The sequence below is a fragment of the Amphiprion ocellaris genome, chromosome 21, assembly GCF_022539595.1.
Source record: "Amphiprion ocellaris isolate individual 3 ecotype Okinawa chromosome 21, ASM2253959v1, whole genome shotgun sequence".
Lineage (NCBI taxonomy): Eukaryota > Metazoa > Chordata > Actinopteri > Pomacentridae > Amphiprion > Amphiprion ocellaris.
This window is the reverse complement of record NC_072786.1, coordinates 14366914-14393796: the sequence shown is the minus strand read 5'-3', so window position 1 is coordinate 14393796 and position 26883 is coordinate 14366914. Positions and strand designations below refer to the sequence as shown.

At 39.9% G+C, this 26883-nt stretch overlaps 1 protein-coding gene across 10 annotated transcripts in view; it reads left to right on the top strand.

Moving 5' to 3' along the window:
* Window positions 1-20510, top strand: part of pcloa (piccolo presynaptic cytomatrix protein a) — a 77762-nt gene extending 57252 nt beyond the window's left edge. For 6 of the 10 annotated variants that reach the window (XM_055006711.1, XM_055006704.1, XM_055006706.1 and 3 more), the window contains 15 exons: window positions 339-403; window positions 967-1151; window positions 2245-2295; window positions 2494-2624; window positions 4366-4392; window positions 5423-5516; window positions 7373-7444; window positions 7534-7780; window positions 8382-8639; window positions 9857-10045; window positions 11162-11303; window positions 13117-13178; window positions 14062-14196; window positions 15835-15980; window positions 17351-20510. In XM_055006711.1, the coding sequence (XP_054862686.1) occupies window positions 339-403; window positions 967-1151; window positions 2245-2295; window positions 2494-2624; window positions 4366-4392; window positions 5423-5516; window positions 7373-7444; window positions 7534-7780; window positions 8382-8639; window positions 9857-10045; window positions 11162-11303; window positions 13117-13178; window positions 14062-14196; window positions 15835-15980; window positions 17351-17494 (1948 nt within the window). In that variant the 3' untranslated portion in view covers window positions 17495-20510. The remainder of the gene's footprint in view (window positions 1-338; window positions 404-966; window positions 1152-2244; window positions 2296-2493; window positions 2625-4365; window positions 4393-5422; window positions 5517-7372; window positions 7445-7533; window positions 7781-8381; window positions 8640-9856; window positions 10046-11161; window positions 11304-13116; window positions 13179-14061; window positions 14197-15834; window positions 15981-17350) is intronic. The other 4 variants (XM_055006703.1, XM_055006708.1, XM_055006707.1 and 1 more) reach the window with 4 other exon arrangements.
* The last annotated feature ends 6373 nt before the right edge of the window (window positions 20511-26883 follow it).

Below are 26883 nucleotides of genomic sequence, written 5' to 3'. Positions count from 1 at the left end.
TTCTGTGTTCTATCAGAATCAGCCAAGTCAAATCAGAGTTATTTATGAATCTCAAAATCACAAATTGGCCTTCACTGTCTGTATAACAAAATTCTCACTAGAAATTATTCACTTTAAACATTCACTTAATAAATTCCTTCAAAGTCGTCACTAACTATTGTATATTATAATACTCTGAACAGACATGAATGTAAACTGAACTGCAATATGACTAGGTGGTGAATGCTCACAACAACGTGTTTATTCCTGCTTTTCTTGCCGCTTCTTTTCTCTCTTGCCTGCTTTTACTTTCTTCTTCATTTCAAAGTTAAGTGAAACACAATTTTTCCATCTTTCAGTGATCTCAACATGCTTGCTGAGTCTGAGGGTTCCCATCACCTGGACTTCCAGGAGCACAGCAAAGGTGAGTTTCAGTATTTTTATATTTATAGCCCTGCCATGCCGATTTCATTGATTCTTCCTCACCACCATCCCCGCCTCCTCACGATTTCCTAATTAACCTTTTGTCTCTTGTAATTTTCAGACTCTACTCTAATATCACTTCATATCTACGGCTCTCTTTTTTTCAGGTTCAGCCATGCATTAGTTGTGGCCTATTTCCTCTCATGTTCCACAGAACCATTCTGGGAACATTAGATTGCTTTCAAAGGCCTCAAATCATGTGGTTCTTTAATTTTAGCTTGCGGTTTTCTTTTCATAATATCAGTTGTCTGCTCCTTTCCAAAAGAATGTGACCTAGAAGTTAAAGAAGCGGACTGATAACCAAAACGCTTCTGATTTTAATCCCTGTGTGCACTGCTGGAAAATGTCAAGCATGTTTAATCAACTTTCCTTTGATAATTAAAAGCTAAAAAAATAGCCTCACTTTTATTGCGTGTGCTGTGCGTGCTATTGTCCTCATGCATGGGTTTATGTTGGTGTAATGATGATGATTTGTGCCAACGGCTGTACGTATTACTCTTCAAGGCGACAGGCCTCCCAGGTCTCCAGGTGTTGATCCCAAGCAGCTGGCGGCTGAGCTGCAGAAAGTGTCACAGCAGCAGGCCCCCTCGTCCACCTCGTCCTCCGGCTTGCCCGCCACCACCTCAGCCACCTCCAGCCCCGGTCAGCCCGGATCCCCCTCCGTCAGCAAGAAACGCCACAGCAGCAAGGCAAGTCCATGATGGTCTCGTTCAACACATTCAGAGCATAGAATCGTTTAGTTGAAATCTCACATGGTCACATTTTATAGTGGTTAGTTTTGGTCAACATATCCCCGAAGTGTTAGTACCATTAACCCTCTAAACCTTAAAACCAACATGTGGGTTTGAAAGACCTGTTATCTTTTTTTTTTTTTTTTATTGTAAAAATGACGCAATTTATTGGCTGAAAACTGTTAATAGAGAGAATCAGATTTTCGACTTTCAGACAATCATAGAGCTACTCATCTGTGTTGTGCTGTTTCATCTGAAAATGTAACCAAATCTGCGCTGAAAACACTAACACTTTATTCTACTCATCTTCTTTACAAATTTACCCAAGAAAACTTTCTCTGCGTAGCCGTGAGGCCATCTGTGACTCAGCTATAACCAGCAGCCACATGATAAATTTAGGAACTTTTCGTCTGAATTGTAGGCTGTGTATGCAGACAAATGAAAAATGTAAGTTGTAAAATATCTATAGTATCTAGAGCCACTATTTTTTCCAGTATTGGTAACAATTGTTCGAAACACTTGGAAAAATATTGGACATGCTGATTCCAGCTTTTAAAATTTAGTAAAATAAATTGATGTTTTATTTTTTTTGTACGGTTATGGAATTACAACTGTTCAAAAATGCCCAAAAGACATTTTTTAGTTCTCTGTCCTGCTAGCTATGATTGACCTTTTTTCCACAGAGGTGCAGAACTTTAGATTACACTGAAAAATAACTCCACTGTGATTTAAAATTCCCAGAAACCCCTCAAGATTCACCAGGTTAAGATCACAACAGGGTTACGATATAACCAAGTTTAAACATACAATTTGTGGAACATACTGACGTAACAGTTTGTGCCTTTTTAGCTGCTGTAAGTCATCAAAAAGAATACTGAAACAGATGCACTGATTACAAAAGTTAAACTTATAGTTTAGACTCAAGCACTGCATAAAGTACAGCACAACACAGTACACAGTGTTCAGAATGAACACCCACCAGTACAAACAAAGTATCCACCTACAGATCTTTGCTGGCAGTATCTAAGCTTGATTCTTTCATCTCTTACAGACTTCAGAGGGAATGAAGACCCAGTCCCACCCCATCTCTGGAGAGATACAGGTCTGTGCAAGGAAAACAATCAACTCTGTAGTCGTTAGGTACAAATATTAGATGTAGAAGATGCTACAAATTAGATGAAGGAGTATAGGATGTGATCAGATGAATGTAAGACGATGCCGACTTGTTCATTTTCTGACATTCTTTCTCTCCCCAAATGCACTTGAATCCATTGTAATTAAGTTGTGTCTCTGTTTGCAGCTTCAAATCCACTATGACAAGCAGCTCGGCAACTTGATTGTTCATGTCCTGCAGGCCAGAAACCTCGCCCCGCAGGACAACAACGGCTACTCGGATCCATTTGTTAAAGTGTATCTCCTACCAGGGAGAGGGTGAGTCAGGAGTGTGGAAACTGTAAGCTCACCATAATTAGTTCAGAGCAGGAACAAGATTAGTTTAAGATACGTGACATGAAATGAGTGAAATGTAAGTATACAAATACTGTTGATTTAAAGAGATATAGGTGTGTAAGATGTGACTGTTGGAATCATGTACTGTCTTTTTTCAGCCAGATTTACTCATCTAGGCTACTCAGGCAGCCTGTTGGTTAAGCTCAAACCTAATTTCCATTCATTTTAAAATCGATTTACAATTGATTTTGGCTTACCATGACATCTTTCAATGTGCAGCACATGACCTTTATTTGATATCCGTTCCATAGCACCGACACACAACTACACAATACGTCCATCAGGTGTGTTATAATGTAGTTCCAAGGCCTTCATTTGGAATGGACTCCTTGTTACAGGACTCATCTGGCCCCTTATCACAGCTGAATGACATAAACACTATGTAAATAGTATGAGGTTGATAGAGTATTTGTGTTGGCTCTGTTGATGGCTGCTCTACTGCAGGTGTGAGTGCAGTCAAAATCAATAGCTCTCATATTTACTCGCAATACGATCCACACTCCCTCGTAAGTCCGTGGCTCCCTTCTCACTGTGATTGCGATGTAATGCAATTGACTCTCCCACCTTCTCTTCTGTATGAGATGAGGTCCCTCGAGAGAGTGTTTTTTTTTTCCAGGAATCATTTCAGATAAAAAGCAATAATATATAGCTGTAGGCTTTTTAGCGACCATATTCGCAGGATTTCAACTTGACATAGATGCAAATACAACTGTGAGTTACAGACAGGGAGATTGGGGCTAGACTAAAGAGAATGGCAGCCGCCAACCCTAAAGCCACTTTACAGAAAGTGGTAATGGAAACATGCACACGTAAGCGCATGTGTGCACATACTTGTGTATACGCTGTGTGTGTATACATGGACTCTCACAGCTATCAGCACCAACTGCGATCCATACAACAGAGGCTTTTCAGTTGCATCACTGATCTCCTGGCAACCGCATGGAGCTCCTGCAGTGGCTGAAAACAATACACAGGTAGAATTATGCTTCTCTGGGCTGCTGACCTAGAATTACTCACAATACCTGCCTTTGTGTAGGTTTGCAAAGACTGTTATGTGTATACCTGCAGAAGAGTTTAATTACTGTACATTTGTGTCCAAATTTGGATTGTTGCTCTGCAGCGAATCTGTCATTCAAAGCTCTGCTACTTAATAAGATAATGTATTGATCCTTTTGCTTTCCAAATGTGAAAAAAAATATCACTTTCTACTACACGTGCGGTGTCATGAGGTAAAATAATGTAAGTTTTTCTAGCCAACAAGCTATGTAAACAATAAATAAGTTAAATTTTGTTTTTATGTGCAATTAGAATATATTTCTAATTGCATGTACTGGCCCCAGGGTAGTAAATCTCCATTACGGTTGCCAAAGGATGCATAACATAACCTGAAAGTCCTCTCGGCACACATAGTGTACATGCAGCTCATGAAACACTACAACACAAGTTGAGTCCTCCACTGCAGCACAACACACCTCCCTGCTTTTGCCCCCTTTCCTACACACATACACTTAACAAAACACACACTAAACCTACTTTTACAGTCAATCCCCCCTTCCCACACATGCACTCACAGTCCACAGACACTCTTTGACCCCCCACCCTCCCTCTGACTACTGTTTCTGTATGTTGTTCTCTATATTTAATGCATGCTGGACCCCCTCAGTCAGGTCATGGTTGTCCAGAACGCCAGGTATGTGACTTGCCCACTTTGGCACTTTGGTTCTGTTTTGGTTGAAAAATTGGTTGTCAGTTTGGTCAAGGTAACAAAATGGCCTGATTGGAAGCTTATTGATAAAAGTCAACTAGTTCAGTCCCACTAACCCCCTTCACTCTGGAACAATTGTGCATTTCCCCAGAGATCCCATATTCTCATTATGTTCCCTGCAACTTTAGGAGTGTCATTGCATTGTGCTTAGAAGGAGACAAATCCCTAAATCTTAATCTCTTACCATTTTTTTTTTACTTAACATATGTGAACAACGTGCTAACTGTTGCCTTTTCCTAATAGATGGTCTGTCTTTGTTCCTAACCATTGTAATTTGAAACCCAAACATTGAACCTGACACCCTTTAGTTTGTCCGTTTTGTGATTAAACCCCTCAGTAACGTCCTACATTGTGCCCCGACATCGTACTGCACCCTCAATGCCCTTCTACATTTAGCACACACTCCTGTTAATAGTAGTCCTTATCCATGCCATTGTTTTCCAGTATAGAGTTGATTGTTCTCGTCTTTTCCAAACTAACTCTTACAGACTTAATCATGTCCTAAAATCTTAAACCAAACCCTACACACTGCAAAAAACATCCATCCGAACAAGTCATTCACTCTATTCCAGTGAGATTTATAAGATGAATAATATTTTTTCTTGTGCAAACTGACTTCTTTAAGGATTTTTAAAAATGATTTTGTGTTATGTGGTGTTCAGCGGAATTGGGTTACTGGCAAAAGCAAAATTTTAAGAGACTAAATGACTTGATGGACATCAAAATGGATTTTTTTGCAGCACACCCTGACATCGTACCCTGCTGTCCATGCACGTAGGCCCATACATTGTTCCCATCCAAACAATGTGCATCGCATTCATTCTCTTCCCTCAACTGTCACATTGTGCCCTATTCCAGCATCTTGTGCTCACTACAGTGTGGTGGTCCACTAACCTGCAGGGCGTTAGCATGCACGTTGACCTACTGTATATTGTTGTGATGTGTTCCCCCGCAGTGCCGAAAACAAGAGGAAGTCCAAACACGCAGGCAAGAGTCTGAACCCTGAGTGGAACCAGACTGTCATCTACAAGAATATCCACCTGGAGCAGGTACTGTGTAGTTTGAGGCATCTTGGCACACATGTTGTGTCTCTCCTGTCAGACTGAAATATCTCAACAACTACAGGCCGAAATGTGCTGTGAAATATTCTGCAGACATTCATGGTTCCCATAGGACAAACCCTACAGATTTTAGTGACCCTCTGACTGTTTATTTAGTGCTTCCATGAGGTTGAAATCTGAGGTTTAGAGTGAAATATCTTAACAACTACTCAGTGGAGTGCCATTAAATTTTCTACAGACGTTCAAGGTTCTAAATGGATAACTTGTAATGACTTTGGTGATCCCCTGACTGTGCTTTTAGTGCCAGCGGCAGGTCAAAGTTTACATTTTGTACATGGTTCTCAGACAATGACAACATGAGGCTGTCATTATTGGCACTAACAGGCAATGCTAAACAACTTTTGGGGATCCACATTTTAGAATCTGTAGCTTCTTAGCAGCAGCATCTATATTTAGAGCACCATCCACTATCATGGATGCAACTCTGTGTTCTGCTTTTTGACCAAGAATACAAGAAACATACAACTAACTTGACTCTGTTTTTGTTTCTCTCCATGAACTCACACACCGATACAGCAAACATACAGCAGAACAAGGTCAATATAGCTTAACAAAGTCGAGTCAAATCAGAGTTATTTGTGCATCTTGAAATCACAAATCAAAAATTTGCCTTCACAGTCCATGATTTATTCATGTTAGTATAGTGACAACTTAAATTTCCCCTAGAAATACACTTAATACCCACTATCAGATTCCTCCAAAGTCCTCCCTATATTTTCTATATTATGAGTCTGTACAGACATGAATATAAACTAAACTGCAACTTAACTGGCTGGTAAAGGTTCATAACCACAAGGTGATAATTGTAGTCTTCATCCAAAATCATCTTAATTTTGTTTTTTTAGTAATTTCTTTTCTCTTTTTAGTGCCAACAGCAGGTCAAAGGTTACATTTTGTACATGGTTCTCAGATAATGACAACATGAGGCTGCCATGATTGGCCCTAACTGACGAAGGGGTCGCCATAAAAGTTGGTACACGTGGCTTTTATGTGTACTCATGATGATCTAGCACCATCACCAAGGCAACGTTTTAGTTCATTTGTTTGGTTTGTGACAGAACACGAACTAGTTATCGGTTTGCACACTAAGCTGATGAGCATGGTCAACATTATATGTTTATATCTTCTGAGCATCACCATGCTAGTGTTGCGGTAATGAGCATGTTGGCATGCTAATGTTAACATTTAGGTCAAATCACTGTTGGGTCAAAGTACAGACTAAGAGTGCCACTAGCTTGACCATTATTGTAGACTCAGAATCTTGTTATAGTGTTAAATGTGCAGAAGCAGCATGTAAACCAACACTATAAACCCCAAATCAAAATGCATCTAAAATGTTTGAGTAATTTTAAGTCTGTTTATTAACGTCTCAAAATCACACGTGTACTATACTTTATTTACTCTACAAGTCAATATGTGAAGAAGCCAATGAGAGAACCCTGAATTTATCAGGTTTCTTATTAAAATGACACAAACACAAAAATATTGTTTTTTCTCTGTTGGCATGTAAACTGTCATTGATTTTTCAGCAGAGCAGATGGACATTCCACTGGGATTTAATTATATCATCTTAAATCCAATTTTAGTTTCACTGGGCCTTTATCAGTCACAGTAAACTTTGCTTCTGTTTGTCTTTTCAGGTTATTTTTTTAGCTCTCTGAATGTTTTACCTGCTTCATCTTTCAGCCCAGATCATATTTTTACCATATTTTTATTGTGACTTCAGCCAACATAAGTTACTAAAAAAGAAACACATTAACTCTGAAATTGTGTGTGCATTCCAGCTGAGGAAGAAGACTCTGGAAGTGAGCGTGTGGGACTATGACAAATGCTCCTCTAATGATTTCCTAGGAGAGGTAAACTCCTTTTACGGCTTCAGTTTTAGTTCAAAGATGAATCAATAAAATTTCATCTGCATTTGTTAAACCGCTGTGTTTGTTTCCAGGTTCTTATCGACCTGTCCAACACCGCCCAGCTGGACAACATCCCTCGATGGCTGCCGCTGAAGGAGCAGAGTGAGGGGGACCACCACAGACGCTCCCACTCAGGCCAGGGCCGACACGGTTCCTCAAAACCCTCCTCACTGCACTCCTCCCCCAAAACCACTGCCTCCTCACACGATAATCAGGACTCCCCCAAGTCATCTGTCATCAAGAGCCGAAGCCACGGGATCTTTCCAGATCCGGCCAAGGGTAGGACACGATGAACTCCCCTCACTTGCTTGACCCAATCACCACCATCCCCTAACAGCCCTCTGTACTGTTGCTCCTCTGCTATTTCTCTCTCCTTCCTCTCTGTGCTCTCAAGTTTCTTATTTTCTTTTCACGCACTCTTCCTGTCTCTGCTTGTCTATCTCAGTGTCTGCCTATGACCACCTGTTTCTCTCTCGGCAGTCTTGCCACCTGTATTACCATCACCTTCCTCTTCCCATTTTTGCACCCACTGTAGCTTCTGCTTCATGCTTTTTGCTTTCTCGTGGTCTGTTTTCTTGGTTGCCATGATGTCACCCAGCTCAGAGGCCAAGCCTTAGCTTCCCTCTATCTTTCTTCTGACACAGAGGGCAACAGGGCCGTGGAAGGCTTTGAATGATTCCCTAATTTAGAAAAATAAACGTCAAATTTAATGAGGATGCTATCATAGACTTATTAAGGCAGTTACCATGCTGGCTAGACTCAGTATCTCACTAGCCAGCAGCTCATTCACCACGAGTGGTACAAAATAAGTAACAGCCTCTAAGTTCACTTAAGTCAAAGATAGCTTTTTTTGGTAATTTGGTGAATCTGGTTGTTTTAGATACGCAGGTGCCCACTATCGAGAAATGTCACAGTAGTCCTGGCACATCGAAGCCTTCCTCGTCTGAGGGCCAGAGCCAAAGCCACAGCCACGGACACAGTCAACACTCTCGCTCGCACGGCACTTCACGCTCCAGCAAAAGCGCTGCACGGCAACACCATCAGGACAGCAGCAATGGAAGCAGCGGAGGTGCTGCCATAGCAACGGGCGATGCTCAGCATCAGTCACAGCAGCAGCCGCCACAACGCCTCCAACCAAGTAAACCAAGACGCAAATAAAGCCCACGCAGCATGGCCTCCTCGCACTCATCTGTTCTACCTTTTCCTGAGTTCTTTATTTTCTGTTCCTTTTGTTTCATTTTCTATTCTTAGTTTCCCTTCACCTCTTACAAGATCTGGTCCTTCCCCTGCTGTTTTCACAGTGTATCAACCTTCCATCGCTTCTCTTCTGTATGTATTCACAAGTGTCTAGAGCCAGCACCTCACCTGCACTGTAGCACACTGTCTTTGACTTTCCTAAGTTTGACCTCCTTTGGTGAACCCAAAGAGGCGTAATGGTTGCTTATAGGACACAAATTCCTGCGACTTAAATTTGTCTAACCATTAAATATATAAAAGAGGCTTTAAATTGCATTTTCTAAATCCACTTTAATGTGGCATTAAACGGAAAAAAATACTTTTACCTCAATTGATGTTCTGTTTTGATGTTTTGAAGTTTAAATACACCAACAATACTTAGGATGAATCGAAATATGACAGTATGGAAAACAGTAAAAAAATGAAAAAGCAGGCGATATTCTGAAGAAGCAAATCCACAGTGTGCCAACTAATGTTAGAACACAGTGACATTTTCAGCTTTCCCAGATCACAACAGCAGCAAATTATAAACTCTGTTGCTACAGAAAAGGTCAGTTAATGGAGAGGAGTTAATTGGGAAAATGTTTCTGTTGAGATTTCTGCCGTGAGCCAACAGTTAAATATTTTGGATTGATTAATCCAACTTTAAAAACAGAAGAAAGTTGCAGTCCTGCTCCCATCCCCAAGATATCATTAACCTCTTTTGGTATTTTTATGATTTTATTTTTTGGAGTTATTTATGATTTCCTTTGTTTTTGTTAACAAACAACGACCAGCTTCTCTGAAGCTCCTCCACTGAGATGGCTGTGCATGCAGTCCGCTACACCCCCTCCCCTTTTTCTGTTTTTATTTGAACAACATACCGGACCCACAATGCACCTCAGTAGATGCTGCACACCCCGCCCCTTAGTGATATGCGGGAGGGGCACATGTGCACTGCACACTGTGGCTGCATGTGATTGACAGTCAAACTGGTTGCCATGGTGAAGATAAACCGCTCTCTGAATCTCCATCTCGCTCCTCCCTCCTTCCACCTTGAACTGCGACCCCATGACCTTTGTTACCTGGCGTTGACCCCGTCCCCCCCGACACCTGACCTGTGAAAACAAACACCTCCAGGCCAAAGAGGCCGCCTCACGCTGAGGCACCAGAGACACAGCGTAGTGGGCGTGCTCACCATTCAGAGAGCCCAGTCCGATTGGCTGCCCGCCCTGCCGTCGGTCGTGTCGACCAAAGGGAGCAGAACAGACGGCAGACTCTTGACCCTCAGGAAAGCCGTGTCAGAAGAGAGGCCGCAGAGCATCGGAGGTGAGAGTTTGCCCAAGAGTCTCCACTCTGTCGTGTGACTGCAGCACAGATGGAGCAAGGAGAGAAAGAGAGAGTGAAAGAAAGAGAGGATGCGATACTACTAACGCACACCTGCAGAAAGAAAGAAAGACAGAGGGGAGTCTTACAAGCTAAAAAAAAAAAAGAAGTATTAAGACAGAGAGAAAGTTGCACTCAGCCACATCACCAGAGATTCATGCAGCGAGACACATTTTCTTAATGGCCACCAACACAGTTCACTAATACCAGGGAATCAGCGTCTCAAACTGTGATATGATTCGTTGAGAGTTAACACCACATCTGCTGCATCACGACTCTCCCATTGCTTCGTTGAACTGCTATTAGGGAGGTTTTGCAGTCCCTCAGTGATATTGTGTTGAGGGGCCTGAAAGAAAAACGTGTCGGCATGGATCCTGTTCTGCACCGCATCCACGCATCTTACATCATTCATACTCTATCACACTGCCTGATCTGCTGACAGCAAAATGTCAAAACATTTAAAGTACTCTAAAATATTTTGCATGTAAACAGGGTTGTTTTTTTAAAAAATGAAAAGGAAACAGTCATAAACATCCTTTAAAGTCCTTCGGATATTAAACTACAGCATGTTCATATAATCTAACTGTTTAAACTAAACTAGTACCGAGCTTAAGAAATACAAACACTATTAATATTTCATATAGATGACTAACAATGTCAGTAGGGTCTTTGTGCCTCTTGTTTAGTCTGCATAAACATATATATGTGATACTTCTCTGGATTTATTTGTCTGTTTTTTGTTCCACTTTATATGTGACTTATTACTGTCTTGTCTTTGTTGAGAGAAAGATTCTAAATGCACTGTTCATTCATATGCTTCTTGCTGGTCCTCGATGTTTGTGTGCTCTTCATTACAATCCGGTCTTGTGTGCTTGAAAATAGCTTCTCCTTTTGACTGTGGCATAAATTATGTGAAAAGTTTATTATAATGGATTTCAGTTTGCTGCACATATTAACTAATGCTTCTTGGCCCTAGTTTTTACATTCTTGGACCCGGCAGAGGTGCAGTTTTTCTTCCTTTGTCTTTGTTGTGATGGGTGTGGTGGTATCTCTGCACAGCTCGGTCGAGCTACAGATCCAGCGAGGCCCCGGTCACCGCGGCATCATTGGACAGCGGTCTGAGTGGCAGCGCCTACAGCCTGCTGGACGAGGACGGAGAGACGAACGAGGTGGACAGTGCCATCTTCCAGGTGCCCCGATTGTGAGTCAGTTTATTCATTTTAAAAGGACTCCCGGTTTTTCCAAATCTCACCGCTCTTAAACACATCTGTCTCCGCTGGAAACAGGAAAACAGATAAATAAAGTTAAAGCAGGTGCTTTAGAAATGATGCATCTGTTGTTTGTGACCACGATAAAGTGAAAGAAAGTTTGTCCTCTGCAGTGTATCATCTATTAGTAAAACGATGACTAATATGAATAAGAAAATGAATGAAAAATAACCTCTGCTGCCTGCTTTTTAGCACTATGGAATGCTAGGATTGTCATTCTGTTTTGGCAGCTGGCAGCAAGAAAATACATTTTTTCTGGTCTTTGAGTGAGTAAAGTTTATCATATTGTGGCGCCACATTCACTGGTGATGGCAAAAATACCATGTATGTAAAAACATAGATGAGTTGCTCTCATGCATGAACTAAACATTAATAAGAGCCTAATTTCACACATGATGCTTGATGATAGGGATATACACTCAGTGGTCACTTTATTAGGTACACCTCGCAAGTAAAAGGTTGGACCCCCTTTTGTCTTCAGAACTGTCTTAATTCTTCATTACATACTTTCAACAAAGTGTTGGAAACATTCCTCAGAGATTTGCTGGCTGCACATCCATGATTCCAATCTCCCGTTGCACCACATCCCAAAGGTGCTCTATTGGGTTGAGATCTGGTGACTGTGGAGGCCAGTGGAGTACAGTGAACTCATTGTCATGTTCAAGAAACCAGTTTGAGATGATCTGAGCTTTATGACATGGTGCATTATCCTGCTGGATGTAGCCATCAGAAGATGATACACTGTGATCATAAAGGGATGGACATGGTTAGCAACAAGACTCAGGTAGGTTGTGACATTTAGATGATGCTCAATTGGTACTAAGGGGCCCAAAGTGTGCCAAGACAATATCCCCCACACCATTACACCACTAACAGTCTGAACCGTTGATACAAGGCAGGATGGATCCATGCTTTCATGTTGTTTACACCAAATTCTGACCATCTGAATGTCTCAGCTGAAATGGAGACTCATCAAACCAGGCAACGTTTTTCCAATCTTCTGTTGTCCAATTTTGGTGAACCTGTGAGAATTGTAGCCTCAGTTTCCTGTTCTTAGCTGACAGGAGTGGTACCCAGTGTGGTCTTCTGCTGCTGTAGCCCATCTTCTTCAAGGTTGGACGTGTTGGGCCTTCAGAGATGGTATTGTGCATTCCTTGGTTGGAAGCAGTGGTTATTTCAGTTACTGTTGCCTTTCTATCATCTCCAACCAGTCTGCCCATTCTCCTCTGACCTCTCACATCAACAAGGCATTTTTGTCCGCACAACTGCTGCTCACTGGATATTTTTTCTTTTTCAGACCATTCTCTGTAAACCCTAGAGATGGTTGTGTGTGAAAATCCCAGTAGATCAGCAGTTTCTGAAATACTCAGACCAGACCGGTACTAACAACCAAGTCACTTAAATCCTGTCTTCCCCATTCTGATGATCGGCTTCAACTTCAGCAAGTTGTCTTGACCACGTCTACATGCCTAATGCATTGAGTTGCGGTCATGTGATTGGCTGATTAGCTATTTGTGTTAATAAGTAATTAAACAGGTGTATCTAATAAAGTGGCTGGTGAGTGTAGATGAATAGCATGGCAGTAAATATTCTAGAAATTTCACAAATCATGTTTTCACTGTGCTTATGTGTGATAAAGAGGAGCCAGCCTCCACCTGGCTCTGCTGTAGTTCACATGCTTATATACTGTAGCATCAGATGTTGTGTAATTATATATTTCAAGAATTTTTTCCCCTCTCTCTTCAGTGGAAAAATCCCAAATGGAACAGATGTGATGAAATCATCAATGGGACACGGTGACTCTGAAGGTTAGTCATAGAATACATGTGTGTTTTTGTGTATTCGTAACTGTGTCCATTCATGGAAGTAAAATACACTAATACATTACAGTTTGTTGTACTGATCAAAACTGAGTTACCAGATTCAGTTGTATACATCACTTTATAGAAAGTTTAAACTCAAATGTCCAGCAGTAAGGAGTCATAAAATGACTAACACAAAGACTAATCTTTAAATGTGTTCTTTGTATGTGTATTTGACAGTGGATTTGCTGTACGCCATTGACATCAAACATCAGCCTGTCTACATGTGACTTCCATCAGTCTATCTTTGCTCATTTCTCTTATTCTGCCCTTGTCCTTGTGACGTTATGAGTCATGTAATTATGACTAATGCAGTCGTGCAAAGATGACCTTAAAAAGCGAGAGAGACCTGAGATTTGTTATCTCGCTCTAAGAATTACTGCAAAGTGTGAGACTGGAGCTTAATACACACTCATTTATTTACACCTCTTCTTCATCTTTTTATTTCTATCATCTGCTCAGTCTTTTTGTGTCAGTGTGTTTCTCTCTTGGTAACACACACACATTCACAGGCTACAGTCATTGTTTGCCAGGGTCTTGTTGACCCAGCTTTCAACTGTCATTTCCATTCAGTTGCCAAGGCAACTAGAGGCCAGAAAGGGCTCACCATAACTTTTCATCATCTTTGTTAAACAAATAAATGTGATTGCTTGGTATTGCTCATTGTGTGTATACATTTAGTGTCCAGTAGAGGGCAGACAGAGCCGTTGCGGCATTTCAAAGACGGAGTGAGAAAACAACCATTGGGATCAGACTAGAGAGGCATTACAATTCCAGCTGATAATCTACCTCAAACCCATTCACAGAGTATGTTTGTGTGAATATTTAGGTAAGACCCAGGTAATGGGGGAGATCAAGATCGCTCTGAAGAAGGAGATGAAGACGGAGGGTGAGCACCTGGTCCTCGAGATTCTTCAGTGTCGCAACATCACGTACAAGTTCAAGAGTCCAGACCACCTGCCTGGTAATGAAAAGTGTCTGATCTGTGCACATTACTGAATACATATGTTCATACACACAGAATACTTCACCCACCAAGCTTGCTGTTGTGATTCACGATAACATGCAGGGACGCTAAGGTCCACCACATAAAGGTATTAATTCATTACCCTCAGATCTATTATGGTGTTTTCCCACTTCTCTCCAGCCTCTCGTTTATGATCTGTCATATTCAAGGAGCTAAAAGAGATTTTCCGTGCTACATATCATTTTTTACATTCGACAGCTGCGAAGCCCACACAAACGCTTGTTCTGGCATCTGAAACACCACTAAATGTTCACCAGTTTTTTTATAGATGCAGAACAACTGGTGCTGTCATAATGTTTCCCAGCCCACGTTCCCTGGCAGAGTATTTACTTCTCCAATAGTATGTACTCTATATATACAAGGCTAAAAACACCGCTGACACAGGGGCAGCTCATTGATAAACACATCAAAACCATCACAACATGGTTATTAGTGTGATTTGCCACTGTTGATGATGAGTATGACATAATTACACTCAACAGTGTTAAGACAGAATGAAAGAAAAATCAACATAGAACTTAGATGGCACACACTGTATGTGTTTTACAGTTAAAGACGGCTGTATACGTTATTATTTAGACAGACTGCATGTTAACCTTTATGTTATGAACAGACACGTCTCTGATGTACAACAGCAAAATCATCTCTCTCCTTCGGCAAAACACAGATTGCTGCCCACCTCGCCTCCTCCTGTAATATTTACATCCCAATACCCAAGCTGCCTGCCTCTTATTTGATTTGCATTTGCTTCCAGATGGGACCTGCACACGGAGCTTTTATTTCCATAGACAATATATGGTTGTTCTGCATGACTCATAGCATTAACACTTTATTATTATGTTGGCTGTGTGCATCTGCTGCTCTTCGAAGAGTTAGGATGGTTGGATGTTTCTTTTCTGCATGTTACTGACTTAAACGCACCTTTTACTATAGATGAAAATGTAGTTTTTAGTGCCATTGCAAATTTGTGTTTTGCATTTATGATAAATATATCAGTTCCTGTGTGAGGGGTTTCATATTACTTTATGAGCATGCTGACTGACGGGGCAAAAGTACGTATTGTAAGTATTTAAATGTGCATGCGTTGCTTAATGTAGTGATTTTGAAATTTATATTTAATGACCTGCATTCATAAAGTGCCTTTTTAACTCTACTTAGGTTCTACATAGTGCTTTAGAAAATTATTCTCATTTACTCAAAAAAAACCCAAAAAAAACACTCACACTCTAATGGAGCAGCAGATGTCCATTTGTATGCTTCTCAAACTAAACTGCTTTCATAAAATTGAAAACTGGCATGTTTTTATTTACTAATAAAAAGTTATTGATGTTCTATGAAATTAGCAGTGACAGTAACAATACATAACCAATATAAAAGGATAAAAAGTAGCAATGAACAATCTGCTATGCAGAAAACTGCATGCTGACACCAATGGTTATAGAAGGAAAGGCTTTCCCTGCAGATGGGCTACTTCCAGACTTTCCCTGTGTACTGTGCCAAAATCACACTCAAACAAATGAAATATTCATTGCAATACAATACTGGCTATACATGGATGTGTATCTGTGTCCTCAGATCTTTACGTGAAGCTCTATGTGGTGAATATTGCCACCCAGAAGAGGATAATCAAGAAGAAGACCAGAGTGTGTCGTCACGACCGCGAACCTTCCTTTAACGAAACCTTCCGCTTCTGTATGAACCCAACCGGACACTCACTGCAGGTATACGCCCATCCTCACCACCTTATATACACACACAAAATGATGTTGGCTCCACAATACTGACAATCATTCATACACTAGCAGCTAAAGAGTGTGAACATAGTAAATGACTGGCTTGAGAGGAAGTAGATGTAGAGATCTTTTGTATGTGAATATGAAGCTAGAAGCTTAGCATGAAGACTGGAAATCAGCAAACAGCGAGGATGACAAATTAAAGGGTAACTCCACCTCAAACCATCAAATGTTTCCAACAATTTCTGCTTGACAACCTCTGATTTGCCTAAAATGTTTACAGCTTAAAATGTAGGTATTTATAAAGACATTTGTAACATTTCAGCTCATTATGTTGCATACTTACCAAATTAAACAAAAACAACTTTCTATTATTTTTTGTAACTTAGAATTTAATATTAACAACATATTATATATGTTTTGTTTCATGTTACTGTGACATGCAACTACATATGGCTCAAGAAATATCATTTGTTGACTTCTGCATTATCAATGTTTTTGTTCCTAAGTGCTCCAAGATAGAACTTACTCATGACACCTCGAATTTTTTTTTCATATTTCCCCTCACCTATAATCAGAGACTATTTGATATACTAGTCCAATATTGCAGATTCTATGTTAAAGGCGTGATTAGAAATGACAATAAAAATTTCAGGCTTTTATCTTTAATAGTTAAAATGAGTGTTTGTCATCCAAATATAGCCTTATGTTTCAATGTGCAAAACAAAAAAACAAGAAAATGAAATGGGCAATTTTAAAAAGTGTATATCTTATAAAGTATACCAGCAGTCAAAAGTTTAACACACCTTCTTATTCAGTGCTTTTTGTTTATTTGTATTATTTTCTACATTGTAGATTAATATTGAAGACTAACACTTTTCTATTTACAACATAATTCCATATGTATTTTTATAGTTTTGATTTCTTCCGTATTAATCTACAATGTAGAAAATAATTAAATATAAACCACTGAATGAGAAGCTGTGTCCAAAATTTTGACTGGTAGTGTATATAAAATAAAAAAATTCTAGATACTATTTTAAATATCAATAGTTTGTTACTAAAAAAAAGTTTCAAGCTAATCCAAGATGGTCAAGCAGAAGGTTCCCGATATAGTTGGATTATGTTCCTTTTGTCGTTGCTTACTCTAGCATTACTTTTAAGCCGACAACTAAATAAGGAAAGGAAAACATCATTTCCTTACTTAGTTGTCGGTTTAAAGCAATGCTATTCTAAGGTTCCCGATAGTTTGAGAATTTTAGAACCCAAAAGTATTGCTTTAGATATACACTAATTTCTTGTAAACCAGCTGTACTCCTTTAAATACTCAATCATAGGTTCTTTTGTTTTCACGCCAGCTGTTCCTAGTGTCCAACGGTGGCAAGTTTATGAAGAAGACCCTGATCGGGGAGGCCTATGTGTGGCTGGACAAAGTGGACCTACGCAAGCGAGTGGTGAGCTGGCACAAGCTGCTCGCCAGCACCGCCCAGATCCACTCATAGGAGGAACTAAAATAAACCCGAGAGGCAAAGACGCTTCTGATATCTAGGGAAACTTCGGTCTAACATCTGTAACACTGATCCACTTCTTGGGGTCTGGGAAAGGGTGGTTTAGGGAGTGGGAGGGGTACAATATCTCTTTCTTCGACCTTTGTTTCAGGGCTCAGATAGGGTGAGTTTTGGAAGATGCCTTCAGCGGAGTTCTGATGATGATTTCTGTAGTGTTTGGAGGGAGTAGTTATGTGTTTACAAGAAATGAACACATGTTTACAGGACGTACAGTGTACAGTAGTGTAGCCGGGGCTGAGGAGAACACAGGTGCTGAGTTCAGAGGTGAAGCGCGGAATCAACCAGGTATTACACACTTTAATCCACAAACACACACGCACACACACACGGTTATTTTCAACAACTTTGCACACAGTCATTCACACAGAAGAGAAACCTTAATAGATACAGGAAATGGACACACTTGTAGATTCAAATTTATTTATTTAGATGTTTTATCCATGAAAGATTCTTTAAAAATGGACGCTTCTCATTGCTTTATTATGATCAACAAGATTTTATTGATTTACAAAGCATTTTTGGGAATGAAATATTGAAGACTCTGCTACAGAGACCTCTTATTTATTTTTGTATTATGATATTAGCCTAGAGTTCTATCATTTGTCTTCTCCTCAATTATTTAAGTACTTTAAAAATCTATCCTGGGAAGGAAGTATTTTTTCTAACACACTACTAGCATTCCAGTTCAAGTGAAAAGAAGAAAAGATAGCAGCAAGCATGTTTTTGAATTTATTAACAAAAACTACTTGTTCCCCACCCTTTCACCTGAGCTTTATCAAATGAACGTTATTGTTTGATAAAGAATCAATATTAATATATATCAAATTGGACACTATATATTGTGCGCATGAGTCTATCTATTTGGTATGCAGTGCCACATGTTCTGCACAAAAAAAATACACTTCTAAGGTTCACTTTGTATATAGTAAAGTGTCAGAGCTGGACATGAATTTTAACATATATAAATAGATATATATAAATATCTTTATCACAGACAATCGAGTCTTGATGATTGTGACTTAGAAATTTTATTTACCCATGATGCCCCCTTGATCGTAACACATTTACTCTATGAGATTTAAGCATTTCATGTTTTTCTTTACAAGATCCCACCACAGTCTTATAAATCAGTCTGTTCATGAGGGCATTCAACTCAACAACGCACGCTTTTCTGGTATTTTGCACTTTTTCTGCTTAGAATGTAAACCCGTAATCATCATCATCATTATCCTGCTTAAAATAAAGATTTTATTTTCAAGGTGAGGAAAGTAGAGAGGTAAAACAAAGCAGCATCAGGAGATGTTGTAGCGAACAAAAGACAAATGTGCCACAATCTATCCATTAAAAAGCACTATGACCATCCTAAGATATGACGCCGCTATTGCAGTAGCATGTTGATGTTTTGTCCAGCCTTTTTTATTTGTCTTGATGTTACCACTTATACTTTAATTTGTCAGTGTTGTCTTCAAAACTCTGTTATGCTCGTGAGAACCATGTGCTTCTATGGGGGTCAAGAAACAGTACAAATGGTTCATTTAACATTTTCAGTCAAACTTAGCAGCGAAACTACACTTAATATCTGAGTGATTTCTATGCAACATCGACTATATAAAAGGCAGTGACTGCATCTTGACTTGCCCGAAATGTGACACTTGGTGGGAGTGGAAGCATTTATGTTAATTTTTAATTTTGCACTTCTGTGTTTTCATGTCCTCCACGAAATGGTTACTGCTTTAATATTTTTTATTTTGATTTAACGTGTGATTTTGTATTGCTCTATGAATCTTTATTTATTGCCTGTGAGACTGTTTCATATGTTGTATCATATTTGTTTACAGTACATATCAGGTGTACAGCAAAAAAAAGTTGAGAAATTTTGTTTTTATACACAATGTAGTGCTTGTTTACAATGTTTAGAGGGCCTAAAACTCAGAGAACCAACTTTTTTGCCCTTGTGCACGAACACACTCACATAAGTGTCAATTCCACATAGCTATGAATCAAGTTAATAGAAATGAACATTCCTATTCAAACCATCTTTTTATGCACTTCCCGTTTAAATCGCTTCATTTTCCAGTACATGTATGAGAAACTACCAAAAAAAGACAACATTGTAATCGGTAGACATTATACTTGAACCAATAGTAGTTTTGAAGTTGGCGTGTTTTTTTTTCGTTTTTCTTAATTTGATATCCACATGCTTCATATCAAGTCCATGCATGTCATTGGCTCTGATGCATTTCTCTTCTTTTAAGTGCTGTCTGTCTAAAAATATCAAGTCTAACAATTCTTGTTAAACACGGTGACTTACACACACTCACACATACACACAGATGCCATTTCTCTATTTCCAACCTTGTAAATACATAGTTTTTTTATGCTGGGGTTTGGGGAGCAATAGGTCTTTTAGCAGACAAAAAAAGGTGTGTGATCAAAGAAGTAACAGGAAGTTGTTTTTCTTTTGATCACTGTACTGTGGATAGACTGAGAAAGGAGCTTCTGTCTGTCTATAGGGACCCAGATTTACCCGACCCTTTACACCAAACAATAAAAGTTTACCAGAGTCTAACACAGAAGTCTATCTTAACAACTCAAGTAGTTGCAGGAGAATTTAAATGTGCTCACACTGGATGTTGCATGTTTCGTTGGTGGTTCATACTATTTTTGTGTCCAGATATTATTAAAGAAAAAACAAGAATGAGGTAGAGGAAGATATAGAACAAAATGTTATAGAGGAGGAAATTATGGAGAATAAATATTGACGATGTATGCTGACTGTACAAAGATTATGCTTGTAAAACCTGTCTGGTTTTTCACTTGTAAGTAAACAGAAAAAATCTACTGTCATGGTTTTGTGATTGTATACAGGAGGTATTGATAAATTATGCAAAATGTGCTGTAAAAATGGCTGTTGCCCCATGTCTAAATATTAAATATCAGTACAAATGAAGCATTGTTATTGTGCATTGACTCTTATGGATTATCTTGAATTTTAAACATTTTCTGAGAATTTCAATAGATGACTTGCGGATGATGAAGTAACACAATATGGCCAGAAGATGGAGCCAGGTTACCTGAATGTTGGCCAGGTGGTTGCAAGTCCATGGTGACGCTGCATTCGATGACAACTGGGAACTCTGGAATTTCTAACACCAACAGAAGCCCTTCACTATATTCAGGTCACTAACTTGTTCACTCTTTCACTCACCAACTATATAATGTCTATGTAAAAGAGTCATATGGGTAGAAGAGCAGGAGGCTGTGGCTATATTTTGAACACTATTTGGATGTAACACATAATTATGGATATTAGTACGTAATTAAGTGGCACTGAAATGCACACGCAACTTTGTTTACAACATACTTTGACAATACTGTAACCACCTACGCAAGCATGATGGAGACTGTAGTTGTAAATATGCTGTCATGTACTAATTTTCAATATCTTAATTGTCAATTAATGTTATCCGTCCAAAACAGTCACAGCCATCGAAATAACGTTTGTTTTCAAAGCACTTTTGGCTCCAGTGCAAAGACTTTAGAAGCTAGCCACTTAGCAACGTACTGCTAGCGTGTTTAAAACTCAGACTGAGCAACTAAAGTCTCAAATATGGCTCATGTAGGTGTGTACATAACAGGGCTGCCAACTTGTGACCAGACCTTACAGTGAGATTTGGTTTGTGCAGGATGCTGATAGGGGGTCTGGGGGCCCTCCCCCAGAAAATTTTGAAAATTATTGATCCTGTTTCCTGCATTCTGGTGTATTTTAAGAGCATTTCGCCTGTTAAAATCTTATTATAGCGATAACAATAAGGGATAATAAAAAAAACAAAACATGGAGCTGAAAAAAAACAGCAAGGGCAGACAGTATTGAAAATGGTTCTTCATGTAAAATATGGATGAAAGTTCTGTGGCTGGATGTGCACACCACATTTCAGGATTTTCCATAAATATATGTATAATTGAAATAACTCCAGCCACCAATTTGTAACATTTGTCTTGGAGGATTTTAATGCACACACTCAACAGCTTCAAGTTGACCACATCAGCCAATTAAACAATAAAAAGTGATTAAGCAAAAACAAAACATATCTTCATAACTTAAATTGTCCATTTACTGAACCGAATTACAGTCAGACACTAAACTCTGTCCCACAGGAGCAGGGTGATATGAACAAAAATCAGGACTAAAGCAGGTCTGATTGGGCCTCACAGGAGCAAGGTGACATGAACTAAACAACTAAACTTTCTAGAGAGTTGGTGAGAGATATTTTAGACCTTGCAGAGTATGTGGAAGCAGGACCTGCTGACCCCGAGCCTGTAGGAATTTATTGAAGTTGTTGGAGTTATTTCCGCACTTTCCGACCAAGATGTTAACCTTAGAGTGACTGCAAATTTAGAAGTACTCCGCTGCTTTTCTGGTACCAGGGCGCAACAGGAGCACACACAGGGACCAGGGCGTTTGGCATACCGAGGGAAGTTCTGGAACATCACGTTCTTTGTGGATTACCTGCCTGTCAAATTGCAGCGATGCTCGGAGTGCCAAGGGCTTTTCCTTTAGGACCTACGCGGCGTGGCACGGCTCGGCTCGTCTTTGTTTTGCGAGCGTTTCCATATGGACTAGTGTCTGGTACTAGGCACTATTTTCAGCACCTTCTCGGCTGAGGTTCCGAGCGAGCTGAATGCAGGCCACTGATTGGACAGGAGTGCAGGCCACTGATTGGACAGGGAGTGACGACACACAGAGCGACTCCAGCACAAAAACAAAACCCAGCATTAAAAAAAAAAAAAACTGTAAACTGCGACGGTGTGCATTGCTCTTCGCGGAACTCTCTGTTCTTCAAAATTTTAATGACAGCCAGATCTGTATCGTGGGTGAATGAAGAGGTCGAGACTTTTCTGTCTTTGGTGGTGGACCAAAGACTACAGAGGGAGCTGGACGGAGAAAGTTTATCAGGAGGTCTCAGAGCGGATGGCCGCCCACATGACTGTATATAAAGAGGACAGAAGCAGTGTAGGGAGAAGCTGAAAACGCTCAAAAATGACTATTGGTCCACCAAGGACCACAGCGGCCGGCGTGGGTCAACCAGGAGGTGTTGGAAGAGGTTTAATGGACGCTATTTACTGGCACCGCACCAGCGAGCACCAGGAGGGAGACTCAGCTGCTGCATTGTTGGAGACGTTCAAGAACGGTGAGTGTTTTGTGACTTCAAGAAACTTTTACATCATTTATCCCATTGGTGGCAAGCTCCCTTTAAGCAAACAAGTATATTTACAAAGTAACGTCGTTGTCTCCTGTAGCAGACAATAAGCTATCTAGTTAGCCATCAGCGCTAGCTAGTTAGCCGTCAGCGCTAACTCCTTGCTCTGCTTGTATTTCGTGCTGTTGTTTCTAACGTTTAGCTTTCAGAAGCTAATACTTCAGTCAGCATGACGAACTAAGCTAGTGGTCTTACAGGTTTATGTTTTTCACAAGTTACAATGTTGTGTTTTTCGTTCACTTAGGGTGAGTGTTTCTTTCTGTTCAAGAATCCCTTTCCACGTGCGAAGCCTACTCCACCTCCGTCATGGAGCTCCCAGCTCCCCTGCCTCCTCTCCAGCACCAGCTTCGACACCAATACCAGCTCGGACACCGACACTGTCAACATCAACCTCCAGCACGTCACAGCAACGTCTTATCACCGGTAAGACACGGTAAACAGTGACCATGGTTGATTTTCGCATTATTATTATTTTTATTATTATTATTATTATTATTATTATTATTATTATTGCAGGTGTAATGGGTTAATGCCAGCTCAGGAACGCCTGCTGAAAGCTACATGTAGCTACAGTGACACATGAACAGAACACATGCAGCTGCATTTTTTCCAGATTGATTTAACAAGTAAATCATTCTAATTAATTTTGATAAAACTGGCCTTGTAGCACATTGTCTAGCGTACAACGATGGGAAAGAGGCATTGTTTATGATTTTACAACGTATATCGCATGAGTTACTGATGCCGGAAGTCCGAATCTGTGAACATCGTGCCAACCGCTGCTGCTAATTCAAGTGTGGAGCCAAACGACAACAAGATTCTCAGAGGGCGGAGCCAGAGAGCAGTGATTGGTCAGACCATAGACAATATAGAAGACAGCGCGCCAGCGTATCTAGTCTTCTATATATGTCTATGGTCGGAATGTCTGGTAGCATCTCTGGCTGCTGTTGACCTTGTTTTTGGAGTAAAACACGGTAAGAAGATAAATACTTCTAACCAGTAGCGTTGTTTTGTTGTACGTTAAGTCAGCGACTTGTGAAGAGTTGTGTTTTTTGTCGTGTTTGAGCAGTTGGTCCAGACGCGTTAGCTAGCGGGCTAATTAACACAGGTTGCTAACTTACCGCTGAACACCTGTGTTAGTTGCTGTCGCAGCTGTCCGTCATTATTAGAATGAACTTCTCAACCTGTATTTCTCTGCTGTGTATTTTAGCTTTTAAAAAAAGTTATTTTTCTTCAAGGTTAACTGAAACCCGTTCAGCTGCACTGAAGTTTAACATTTAGCTGGTTTGAATTAAACCGCGTTAAACTTAGCATTCGGCAACATGACCTAGAACTGCACAAGCCGTTCATTTTCAGTCACCTGATGAGTTAAACTCCCTTTTTATGTGAGGTGGAAGCAGAAAGTCTGAATTAATAAAGAAAGTTGTTTATAATTTGTGATACCTGTTATCTCTGACTGAGGCTTTAGTTTTTGTTGAGCTGATTTACACGTAGAAACTTTGTTCAGGAAGATTTCTCAGTAGCTCAGAGGACAGGCTGCTTTTTACACAACCTTGTAAGAGAATGTCTGTCAATGCTTTCAGCAGAATTTAGAAACACAACACTTCCTAAACAGATATTTTGAGGCTGTGAGGTTGAACATTTGAGAGTATATCAGTGTGTTTGTTTGTGGTCTTTCTGTTTCTAGGTGGAAGCTGAATTAGTGAGGATGACTCCTGCTCCTGTCATCTCTAAGCTCCTCACACATCTTTACCTGCACATGAGGAAAATCACTCCTGTAGAATGCAGGTATGTTTGTCATTATTATAAAAGATGTTGCCTGGTGACCTGTCAGAAACCCATTATACAGAGTCAGCCAAAATAATGTTTACACACATCAGGAAAAGAAAAACTTGCATAAACATTTCAATACCAAATTTATTCAGACATCATGAGATTAATAACAGTTATCTTTGGCCTCTACAATTACAAGAGGTGCTCAAAGTGGTGGCCACTGGCTTCCAGACATTTCTGTTGTGTTGTAGACGTCACTTGTTGATGCTCCATTCATGAGGGTAGCGCCATCTGTTGGGAAAGCATCGTACAACAAGACACAGAGTTATCGTTATTTGATCAAACTTAGAAAGAGGAATCTATATGTGTAGAAGTACTTATACAACTGAAATATTTATAAAAGTTTTTCTTTTCCTGATGTGTGTACATTATTTTGGCTGACTCTGAACTTAATGAGAACAAAACTGTCATTTAATTGTTTCTCTGAAAGCTTCTTTAGTGAAAACCAGCTGGTGTTCTGCTTTGAAACAAACTGCTGTTGAGGTCTGTGTTTTTAGGTTTAACCCCACAGTTTCTGAATGAACTGATAGTTTTTTTTCCTGATCAATGTGGACGTTATAATTGATGGTAACATTTACTGATCATATAATCAGCATGAAAATATAACAGTATAACATTCTGACCACCTGACTAATACTGTGTTGGTCCCTTTATGCTGCTAAAACTCCTCTGACCCAGTGGTTCATCAGAATCTCTGGGGATGTCCTGTGGATTCTGTGGATCCTGTGGGTTGCAGGGTGGGTCCTACCTAGACCAGGCTGATCCTGGACCATCCCACAGATGCTCAATCAGATCTGGATGTGGAGAGTGTGGAACCCAGGTGAACAGCTTAGCTCTGTCGTGTTCCTCGGACCACTCCTGAGCAGTTTAATTTGTCCTGCTGAGGGTGGCAGCTGGCATCAAGGACTGCTGTTGCCATGGAGACTAGGGGGTTGTTTGTCCTGCAGTGTTTAGGTGGTGGTACATGTCAAACATCCACATGAACGTCAAGGTTTCCCAGCAGAACGTTGCATTAGAACAAGATGATGGATGTTGTTCTCTTCAGCTGTCAGTGGTCAGAATGTTGTGGCTGATTGGTGGATCTGTCTGCCTTTACTCTGACATCCAGAGTTATACAAAAGTGTAGTATGTGTGCAGTGCAGAACAGATTTACTTTAATTTGTGCAGTTTTTTTAAGGGAGAGCATTTTTTTATCCACCTGAATGAAGACCCAATCTTTCCCTTCAAAGGATAGTTAATAATTACTACAGCTTCCATAGTGGTCTCATCAGAGAAAATCAAATCCATATACACATTTTTATTAATTCCAGGGCTGGTTCAGTAAAGATTATAATAACTACATCAGATAATTCTTTGTCACAATTGGAATTTTGCAGAGTGAGAGATGGTTGAGAAGGTTGCAGTTCTTGTTTCAGCAAAATATGCTATAATAGAAGATCTTTATTGTCATTGTACATTAAATTATTTTCAAACCAGCAAAGTGCATCAGTCTGAGGTATCTAAAAATAAGTAAATAAAGAAAAATGCTCCTAAAGCCAATAATAAACAGAATATTTTGAGGGAATATTCTAAAAAGGAAAGAAAAGCTCCATTCTCACTCCTCTCAGGATAAACTGTCATTAAAATTGACTTTAAATTTAGCTTCAACACGAGATAAAAACATTTACTTTCATTACTGATGTTGTCAAGTTTTAATAAAGTTCATGCTACTTTTATAAAATGATGAAAGTGAATAAATTGTATTTTTTGTGATCTGTGTTTGATTTCTGTCTTTTCTCCTGTCATCCAGATGTTCAGAGGGAGATGATGCCACATCTGGTCCAGCTGATGGAAGGTCTTGAAGTTCTCTGACTGGCCTCGACTGAAGATGGTCGTCTCACTGGATTTAAGGTTCAGATGCTCAGTAACAAACTCCACCAATGAGCCAACAGGGAAGCTTTAGGTTTATTAAATGTTGCTATGAAGGTATCGCTGTTTTTCTTTGTGAATGCAATGTGCTCCAACTGAAACTTGAATTAGAACTTAGAAGTAAATCCTTCCATCTGAAAGGATTTAGTTGCATTAATAACCTCACAACATTCTAATTTTTATTCCAGTCTTAGTTGAAAATAGAATCTCTGTATTGATTCAGGTAAAACTGAACTTCACAGCATGTTGGAGCAAAACAACCAGATGAAAACTGTGATGGTGTTGGATTGTCAGACCGTAATGTTGCAGCTCAAAGCAGCT